Source organism: Pteropus alecto, unplaced genomic scaffold (assembly GCF_000325575.1).
Source record: "Pteropus alecto unplaced genomic scaffold, ASM32557v1 scaffold98, whole genome shotgun sequence".
NCBI lineage: Eukaryota > Metazoa > Chordata > Mammalia > Chiroptera > Pteropodidae > Pteropus > Pteropus alecto.
The window spans coordinates 3,281-13,273 of NW_006443570.1; the positions used below are offsets into that span (position 1 = coordinate 3,281).

At 52.3% G+C, this 9,993-nt stretch overlaps 1 protein-coding gene across 1 annotated transcript; it reads right to left on the reverse strand.

Moving 5' to 3' along the window:
- Positions 1 to 3,215: 3,215 nt before the first annotated feature.
- TMEM106A (transmembrane protein 106A) lies at positions 3,216 to 8,731 on the reverse strand. Its single transcript, XM_025041686.1, has 7 exons — positions 8,353 to 8,731; positions 7,738 to 7,801; positions 6,466 to 6,619; positions 5,875 to 6,015; positions 5,723 to 5,766; positions 5,170 to 5,223; positions 3,216 to 4,826 (listed from the first exon to the last, which is right to left on the reverse strand). The coding sequence occupies exons 1-7, from the start codon at positions 8,558 to 8,560 to the stop codon at positions 4,706 to 4,708; spliced, it is 786 nt and encodes a 261-aa protein (XP_024897454.1). The 5' UTR covers positions 8,561 to 8,731; the 3' UTR covers positions 3,216 to 4,705.
- Positions 8,732 to 9,993: the final 1,262 nt, after the last annotated feature.

Genomic DNA, 9,993 nt, shown 5'->3' on the forward strand with positions numbered 1-9,993 from the left:
CACCAGAGAAACAGCCCTTGGATGTTGTGGTGTGTGAAGGGACATAGTCCTCTCTCTCTAACCTCCCCCTCCAACTCCAGGGAACAGAGAGACCCTCTAGCCATTTCAACCTATGGATTCATTTGTGGTATCTGGCAGATGAATAACTGGGTGGGAGGGAGGAGGATGTCACTTGCCCGGGGCCTCTTGCCAGGAACTGAAGAGACTCAAAAGGGAGGAATACCAAAGTGGGAAAAAAACCCAGTCTTCTCAGGGGTCACAGCAGGAGCCACAGTCATCAGTGATGCAATCACAGCTGCCCCCAGCACGAGAACTGCCGCCCCCAGCACGAGAAGAGCCGCCCCCGGCACAACCACAGCCACCCCTGTTGAAGCTAGCAGAGCTGCCACAGGCGCAGGCGCAGGCGCAGCCACTGCAGCCACAAGCCCCACCACCGCCACCACAGCCGCCACCTCAGCCAAGGCAACAAAATGCCCAAGACCCTCTTACTCGATACACCTGCAAGCACAATCTCCAGGATTCCCAGAAACCTGGTCCCCAGCTTGGCTCAGTGGGGACTCATCGAGATGAAAGTCACTGTAACTACTTTGACGACGAATTCCAAAGAGGGTCGAAAATCCCTCAAGACACTGGTAAGTGAGAGGCCTGGGAAGGGGAGGTGTTCAAGGAGAGAGCCCCGTGCTTTCATCCCAGCCCTATAGTCCAGAATCTATATCACCACCCCCTTTCTGCCTCTCCCTAGCACCCTTGGCCTTTACTTGGGGGCTACTCTCTTTGAGCCTGTTTGCAACCTAGAGCTGCAAAGAAGGCTGCACACTTCTGCAGGGAATGGCTGAGAAGTTGTCAGCCCTTCCTCTAGGGAAGGGGTCCCCAAACCCCTGGGCCACAGGCTAGTACCGGGTCCGTGGCCTGTTAGAAACCGGGCCACACAGCAGGAGATGAGCGGTGGGTGGGTGAGCGAGCAAAGCTTCTTCTGTATTTAGCATCACTGCTTCAGCTCCACTTCAAATCATCAGGCATTAGATTCTCATAGGAGCACCGGTCACTGGCGCCAAAAAGGTTGGAGACCACTGCTCTAGGGCAAGGGTGACAGAGGGGATGAGGGTGGTCAGAGGGTTGGGTATGAACTTAACAACAGATATACCGAGACCTGTGAAGCCTGGAACAGGGAGTCACAATGCAGCTTCCTAGTTGAGAGTTTTCAAGGTGGGCTCGGTCTGTGCAGTGCCCAGGTAGGGCCCTCCACCTGTTCCCCAGTCACATAGTTAACGGTCCAGCTCTGACCTGTTCCAGTCTCAGAAACTGCAAAATGAGTAACATGTGCTTTGTTTCATCACCAGGTTTCAGGAAATCAGACCAAGGTAGCCCAGATAAATACACCAAGTACAAACGATTCACGGTGAGACAGTGTGAAGGCTGATTCTGGCTGCGTGTCTGTGAGTGTGTGCTTATGTGTGAGTGCGTGTGGAGTCTAGAGAGGCTTCCTTGGCAGGAGTGGGGGAAGGGGCCCATTCCTCCATTCCTTGCCCCCTAAAAATGTCTACGTAGGACCTGTTGCTCAGCACTAAGCATAAGTAGAAAGGTTAACAATCTTTTTTTGGAAAGATAGGACAGGTGCCAGAGAAGCAAAATAAAGGGGTGTTTCAAGTGCTGATTGGGGTAGAGCTGGAGCACGAGGAAGGCAAGACCTGAAGTCAGAGGTCGTTGGTCTCAATCAGGATCACCGCTCCCTGGCAGCGTGATTTAATCCCTGAGGCTCAGCTGCCTCATCCATAACATGAGAATAATGCCACCTCCTTAATAGAGATATCATGAGGGCTGTTTGTGGCAATTACAAGAGAAGGCATCGAAAACACTTAGCTTAGAGCTGGGCTCATTCCTAGCCCTATTAGGATGAGGACTGGGCTCTGACATTTCACTTTGATTCCTCTGGCCTCAAAAGGCTTAATAAAATGTTCTGAAACCAGCAGGCCCAGAAACCGCTACCTAACCTGTTTTGCCTCCTGTCTTTCCCTCTTCTCAGTCAAAGAATTACATACAGCAGTGGTGATCCAGAGATAGACCCCCCAAGACCCTACTGGCCATCAGTAAAAAACAGATGAGCAAGCCCACCTTCTCTCCACCCAGCAACATCTCCACTCCAAAAACCACCCTCTCCTGATCCACTCTAGAAGAAGAGGCTAGCCAGGAATAAAATGTGATTTCTTCCTGGAAAGAAGTGAGACTGGTCAGCTCTGTGAGACTGGAACGAGGGGAAGGAGGCAGGAAGACCCATGAAGGCGTTGGCGAGGGTGGGAGAAGAAAGTGAAAGTCCCTGCTTCTCTAGGCCAATGGGAGGACTTGGCCTTGGACACTCAAGTCTACAGCTTCACTGCTTGCCGTTTTAGCAATAATAGTTCTGTCGGGGGCTTCAGGTTTATGGCACTCACAGGAGCCATCATCCCTTCCTCCTAGCCCATGCTTACTGAGATTCAGCTGGGGACAGAGGGGTTGCCTCTCACCAGAGTAGGCCTGGGGCAGAAGTAGGAAGAGGTGGCAGGCAGGGACACCCCCCACTCCCAAGTCCAGTGTAATGCCTGGCCCACAGTGGGCACCCAACTGTTGAATGGATAATAGGAGACAGGAATGGAGAGAGAAAGCTCGGAGTAAAGGGCATATACAACCTCTCAGGCGCAGGACACCTGGCCCTGGGAAGAGGAGGGAGACTGGCCCACAAAAATCCACAGGCCTCTTCCTTCCTGGGTCTCAGCTGTTCCATGGAGCAGAGACAGCCAAGAGGCTCCAAAGGCCTGGGCATCCCCCTCACCATTTCCTGAAACTGACAACAGGGTCCCCCAGCCCGGCTGCCTCTGTCACCTGGGACTGGTGAGGATACCTGGGTCCTGTCGTTGTAGTCCCCACAACATCGCTTTGGGTCAGACTGAAGGCACCCCTTAGTGCAGTGATTCCCGAGGGAAGCATCGGGGCCAGGGCACGGAACAGGAATATTAAAATTGGAAGGGACCTTAGAGATATACAATGAGAGAAAGGGAGAGATCAAGCTCCTTGGGAGCCATCTCTCAGAATCCAGAAAGGCAAGACACGTTATCCAGGGGCTCAGCCTGGGGAAGAGAATTTGGCATGCACTCGGACATTAAGAAACAGGCTGTGAGACGGGACATGTCCACCAGCTCCCTCCCCACTCACAAGGAGACTTTTTCTTGTTTAAACTTTATTGACTGTAGTTTACTGAATACAATATAAATTCTTTACATTTGGTGACCTGTGCACAACACAAGCTCTAGCCTGAGCTTCCTGAACTTCTGAGCTCTTGCCAACACCACCTTGACCCCAATTACCCAGACATTAAAGTGTGGAGACAGCATAATCTTCCTTCCTCTTGTTCCCCAGCCAGCTAACCACCAGGTTCTGTCATCACTTTCCCCTCTCTATCCATCTTACTTCAAAATTCAGCTTTCCCCACCACCTAAGCTCATGTCTCTGCTTGTTGGAGTGATAAAAACCTTAGCCACCTTTAGTGAGCAAATACCATTCCCATTTGGCTGAAGAACAGAAACCGCCTCTATCTGGAGCCCAGTGGCACCTGGAATATCTGGGGCTTAGCTTCATCTAAGTGACAGCAAAGAGGTGAGGGTCTAGATCAGTCCTTACTTGATGTGCTGCTCCTGCTGTCAATGCCTGAAGGAAAGCAGAGGTCTCTGGGAGCAGAGGGTGGGCCCTGGTGCAGCAGAGTGCAGCAGCTTGGCTGGGTACTGACTGCTTCACATCTGCAGGCTTTCATGGGGAGAGCAGCTGGGCCCACTGTTTGACCTGCCTGTGTCCAATCGCATGAGCTCAGGGTTGTGGGCTCACCACCAGCCAGAAGCTCTCCTTCAATAAACATCCTTTAAAATGACTCTGGCTTAGTCTGTTTTTCCTGTGGAGGCCCGAAGGGTGCCTGGTGCCTCCCTCCTCTCCTCTATTACTTTAGCTTTGGCTGTAAAGAGAATACTAAAACTTCTATAGAGAGAAGCTTGAACTGGAGAACAACTCAGTCTTCCTAGGAACCAGGACGATCTTTAATTAGGAAGGATAGAGAGCCAAAGGGCCTTGGCCAATCCTGCTGGCAGATGGGCAAGGGGCGAGTTACCAGGAGAGAAGCAGACCATCATTTTGTCACACAAACAAAGCAAGGAGGCACAGGAGAATATCTATGTACCCAAAAAAGGCCACAGAGACAGCACTGTATGTCTTCCAAGTCGCTTTCCCATCACTGGGTGGAAAACTTGAAAAAGACTCATGTTTTTAAAGCCAGATAAAACTAAAGCTTTCTCCACATTCAAGCAGCCCTGAGAAGCTGGGCAACCAAAGCATTCAGAACAGACAGGGCAAGGTCCATTCCAGGGACTCAAGTACCTCCGAAGAAATGTCAAGTCAGACTTCCCTCAAGACAGACCAAGGGAAAAGCCTGCTACTAGAAGAGCCAGCCTTCCATTCCTGTGGAAATCAGGGGTGTGTGTGCGTGCGTGAATGTGTGTGAACTTCCACAGAAAGCTTCCTGTGCTAACGGTGTGTGTGAGTGCGTGTGTGGTACGGGTGGAGGGTATGATAAAAAGCAGTGATTTTCCTTTGGCGAAGTCACCATAGTCCTTCCTTGATCACCATGGAGTTGTGAGAGATAGAGACCAGGCTGGCAGGTGCCTGGAGTTTGAAGACAGCAGAGAGGTCACGGGGGGTGAGAGTCCAGCAAGTGGGCCCCTGACATGTTTCCCCGGCAGTCCACGTATTCGTAGCTCTGGAAGACAGCCTGCTCTGAATGGCTCAGGTAAGTATAGGTCAGGGTGCCCCTGGAAAGAAAGCAGGCTTTGTTATTAGGTCCAGGAGGAAGAGGGAAGCTTGGGCCCTGTTCTGCTCTCTGGGGAGGGTTGGCTCCCTCAGAATCCCCGCTCCTTTTGCTCCCCACTCTGCTAAGGCACCTGGGACTGCTGCCTCACCTGTGCTCCAGACAGCTCTGTGGCTGTCACACTAATCACTTATAAGCAAGGCGGGACCTAGAGAAGGAGCTGGACCTGCTACTCCCAAGAACAGATTCATGGGGTCAGTTTGAGGGACTCTGCTCCCACAAGGAGGAGCTGAGAAGAGACTGGAGTCAGCGGGAGAGGAGATACCAGGGCTCCAAGCTGTACTTACTGGATGTGCAAAAGCACATGGTGAACTTTGATTTTCAACCAGGTACAGATTTTGCTGAGAGAGAACAAACATGGGAACACATTTCACACTGAGAGGCCTGTCAGAAGGCTTAGAGACCTATAGGTCCCAGCATCCGCACCCCATGGGCCCCTGTCCATCAGGGGCCCCTCTTCCACTCCTTCTCTCTCCCTCTTCCTCTCCCTAAGGTATGTCACCCTTGCTGGAATATCAGTCTTCCAATCCCTACTGGCTTGGCCCAGGCACGTCCCTCGGCAGAAAACAAGACATTTATTCTTCTCAGCAATCCAAGCTGAGGAGCCCAAGGTCACATGTTGTAAGGATTAACCATATTCTAGCTTGTTTTTCACTCCAATCTATGTCCAAACAGGCAGAGGCTGGGACCCTGAACCTTTGCACATTTCAGTCTCAGCCATGAGTGCAGGCCAGATGCTGGTGGCAGGGTTTGCTAAGCAATCAGGAAATCTGGTGGGGATTAAAACTGGGTTTCTAACCAGGAAAGAGGCTGAGGGAGAAGAGATCAAGGGATACTCACTATGTGTTTTCATCCCAGATCTCGTTGGCTACTGCATAAACCATCTGTCAACCAAATGCGTATAGGGTTAGCCCCAACTCCAGCTGCCCGCTTCCCACCACTACACACATCCACACACCTGTGGGCAGAGCTGGCCAGGGAGAGGGAGTCACCTGTTTGCTGGCCAAAGGGCCGACGTGTAGGAGCAGGCTGTTGGAGACCTGCCCCACCACGAGAGACAGGTGCAGAACCTCGATGGTCAGCTGGGTCACAGTGATGGGGTAGTAGTTGCTATTGGAGATGTTCAAGATATTCTAGGGATGAAGACAAGGAAAGGGAAGGGGGAGGGTGGCCACCTTGGAAAAGAAATATCAAACAGTTTCAAAAACCCCCAGCCTCAGCTGCTGAGGACTAGTGCCAGGAGCCCCTCACAGGGGCTCTTAATGGTGAAGGGCTCACCTTTAACTAAAACACCAAGCTGGCTTAGGATCCAGTCTCGCCCTGCCCACCCAGGGAGTCTCAAGCATGCCACCCCTATTACACCCTGTGATTTACTTCTGGGGCCATGGCTTTGACCCCTCACTGTGAAGAGTCCTAACGCTACACAATTGGTTATGGGGCTCATGGCTGCTCCTGCTTTCCCCCAGGTTTCTGACATCCTCTGGGCACCATAAGATCCCTGGCTATCAACGCCCAGGGTCACAACACTCGATAAGGGCTATAGAGGAGTACTACTGGGCACAGGGGTACAGGCACCCACCTACCGTTACGTTGAGATGGATATCAGCCTTGTCAAAGGCCACGCTGGAGGAGTTGAGGCCTGCAGGCTGCACGGTGATAGACCGGGGAAACAGGAAAAAGACGGAGAGGGAGGAAATCACCAGACAGACAAGCACTGCCAGGAACACGGAGAGCTTCCTGTGGGAAAGCAGGACCCAAAGCAGGGGAGAAGTCTGAACACCAAGCACACTCAGGCAGGGGGTGTTCAGACACTCTTCTCCTCTGCACCCCACCTCACAACTGTACATTTAGCCTCCTGGATGTGGAGAACCAGCCTACACTCAGATGTGGCCCAGAGCAGGTAGGAGCATAGGACTGGGAGGTAGGCAGCCTGGCTTTCATTCCCTGTTCTCCATACCCACTGGCCCAGTAACTCTGAGCAACCCTAAGCCTCAGTTTTCTTGTAAAATGGAGATAACTGTACCTACCTCATAGTATTTGTTATGGGCTGATGCATGAAAAAGCACTAATCCCAGGTCCTGGCACATAGCTAAAGCTTAATAAATGCTAGCTATTACCACTGGAAAAAAGTCGGCCCATATGAAATTTGAGACTTCTGAGTTTTAATATTCAGAACAGGACATCATCTGTCCACCTAATTGAAAATTGAGATGGGCATTAAAGAGACAGCATCTTGTAAGTGGATCTGATGAGGGGTACTGTCAGATTCGGATTCTGGTGTAGCGGTGGGGAGGGCTGGGTGGTGGCTCCCAGGCTGAAGCTCAGGACCTTGGGAGGAGGTTGTAAGGATCCATGTGAAATGGACCCAGATGACAAACAGGGTCAGAGGCCCCCCAGTGAAACTCAGGGCTCCCTCTGAGGTACTGAAGTGCCTCAGTACAGGGAGCAGATAGTTTTCCATCTCTACTGGGACGAGAACAAGCAGGTCTGAACTGCCACAGCAAGGGAAGCTTGAAGGAAAAATAACTTGCAGCCAGGGCTACTCCCTCCCTCCTGAAAGGACTTGCGGAGTCAAGAGGTCCTCTCTGTCTTCAAAAGGGAACCATGCTTATTGGAGGCAGTGATGCTCAGGCCACACTATGTGGCCTCAGGTAGCTATGCCCCAGGTTTCTTAAACCAGGAAAATTCTCAGAAAACGGGGCTTGTACATCTGAGCCCAGTGAGGCTCAGGCTTTCTAGAGGAGAACCAATGGAGAAAACTTGGTGGGGGCAGAGAGAGGCAAAACAAGGGAGACAAAGAGGAACAGCCCCCAGGAGCGATGGCCTGTGGACCTGGGGTAGGAAGAGGGGCTTACGTGTGTCTGGGCTTCAGCCTCTGGTCCCCATAGGGAATGAGAGCCACCAGCTGCTTCTCTAGCTCTGTAAAGAGAAAGAAGTGAGAGGAAGGGCCAAGAAGTGTCCATGACAAATGTTTTCTGTGCCAGCCTGCCAGAAGTAGCCCTCCACCCCACAGAGCTATGTCAGAAGCATGCTGCCTTTGCCCCAGAGCAGGTCTGGGAGCACTGGTCTATGCTATTGAAGTTGGCAGCTCAGCTTTGACATCTCTAGAATGGAAGTGAGATTTTCATCAACAGATGTGAAGAATCAACAAATGTGAAGAATCAACAGATGTGATGCTACAAATCCCCAGCAAATCAGAGCCTAACTTCTTTGGAGAAGTTATTTGTAATTTCCTGAATCCTAAGGCACAGTGTTGCTAAGGGAGCGGAGAGACTGGAAATCCCCTGGTGCTGGAGAGTACAACCAGGGCAGGAGGGGTTAGCATCTCCCTGGCCAGCCCGAAACTGGGGGACCAAGAGCTGGGAGACCCACCCCATTTAAAGAGACTCAGAGGGGCCTGGCCCTGGGCCAGCTGGCTGCTAAGAGTTTCTCCGGGATTCAGGCTATTTCCAGAGCCCTGGGCCACTCACCTTGAGGAATCTCCCCGCTGCCCTGGCAGGTGAGACAAGTCACAAAGCTGGCACCAGCAGCCCTTTCACAAGGTGCACAGGAAGAAAAAGACTTGCTATTACTGTTGCTGGCATAGCTGGCAGCCTTGCTGCCAGTGGCGGGGTCGGTGGGCAGGATTGACTTGTTTTCATCCTCCTGAGAGCCCAGCTGGGAGAATGTCTCACCCATCGTTCAGGGGGCTTTTTCACTGACAAAAGAACAAAGTTCAGTGCTAAGCTTGTTAGCACTGATGCTGAATGCACTCTGATTTTAGATTTTCAAGACTGGCAAGGAGTCCCACCACAATTTCAGCAAGTTCAAGCCTAAGGAAGCTAGGGTATGGAAAATCGAGCGGTTACACAGGACTCTTGGGTCAGAAATCGCGATGCATTTCAACTCCTTTCATTATTGTAGGAGAGCTCAATCTGCTTACGAGAGAGAAGAGAAAAGCAGAAGTTATTTCACTTCACTTGAGGGACTTCCATGAGTGAATGGCAGAGCAGGGTTTTTTTCTGGAAAAGTTGCTGAGCAGTCACTTACTTCAAGGAAGCTGTGTAGGGCGAGGCAGGAGCCAATAGAGCCCTTTCTTCCTCTGCAACAACTCTGCAGGGGTCTTTAGAAATACCTGAGGTCTCCCAGCCCAGGTGTGGAAGGCAAGCTTCCATTCCTGAGCCCCGGCAGGTGCAGGCTTTAATAGGAAGGCAGGGATTCTTTGAAACAAGAAAAAAGGAGGCTAGGCTGATTACAGGTGAGGCCAAGAACCTTAAAATAATCCTGGGAGCATAAACCTCTTCCTTACTGCTTTCTGAGGTGAGTTAGGAAAAAATGCCTGGGGTATGGTTGTAGCAATGTCAAGGTCTGTCCTTCACTAGGAAGACCAAGGCTGAACTCCAGCTTCTTGCCCCTAAACTCGAATGGTGGCAGAATGAGTGGGCAAGTTGAGCCACAGTCAGACCCTCCTGGGCTGAAATAAAGGGAGCCTCACCTGGTTCAGGTCTGGGATCTGGGGCTCCTCTCAGCTGCGAGAGCAGAGATTTGGGAGTGCATCTATGAGGAGGGCCGCGGGCTGGGGCCGGCCAGGGCAACCGGCCCTTTAGCAGAGTTCTGGGGGACAAATATGTCGCGTTGGAAGAAGTGGGGGAGCGGCGACCCTGGCCTCCACGGAAGGCCAAGCTGCTTCCGGCCCTCCTCCGGGTCAAGACCATGGGCCGGGGTGGGGGGTGGGAGGTGGGAGCAGACGGGAGAGGTCGGAAATTCAACCCACCAAACATCCCGACAGGCAGTTAGTGGAGCTTGGTAGCCGCGTATGCTTGTGTGTTGGGCTAGGAGACACTGAAGGTGCCTTAGCCCTTGCCTCCCAAAGGGAAAGAAGGGTTCCGGGACAGCCTTACCCCCAGGTGACGGCGACAGAAACGGCTGCAAGAGTAATCGGAAGTGCTGGAGCCAGGGTATTGGCCCCGAACTTTGACTCGGTGCCTTGGGAAGCTCCGCCCCAGCTTCTCCGGCCCCACCCTCGCTCTCCCAAGGGCCCGCCCCTCTAGACATCGGGGGCCAGACGTTCGCGGTTCTTCAAGACTCCCAGACGCCCGACGAGGCTTAAGCAAGGACCAGCCAATCCAGGC

Coding starts and splice junctions, on each gene's coding strand:
- TMEM106A (XM_025041686.1), bottom strand. CDS start 8,560: ATGGGTGAGACATTCTCCCAGCTGGGCTCTCAGGAGGATGAAAACAAG. Junction 6,016..6,465: donor ATATCCATCTCAACGTAACG/GTAGGTGGGTGC, acceptor CTTCATCCCTAG/AATATCTTGAACATCTCCAA. Junction 5,224..5,722: donor ATCTGGGATGAAAACACATA/GTGAGTATCCCT, acceptor GTTCTCTCTCAG/CAAAATCTGTACCTGGTTGA.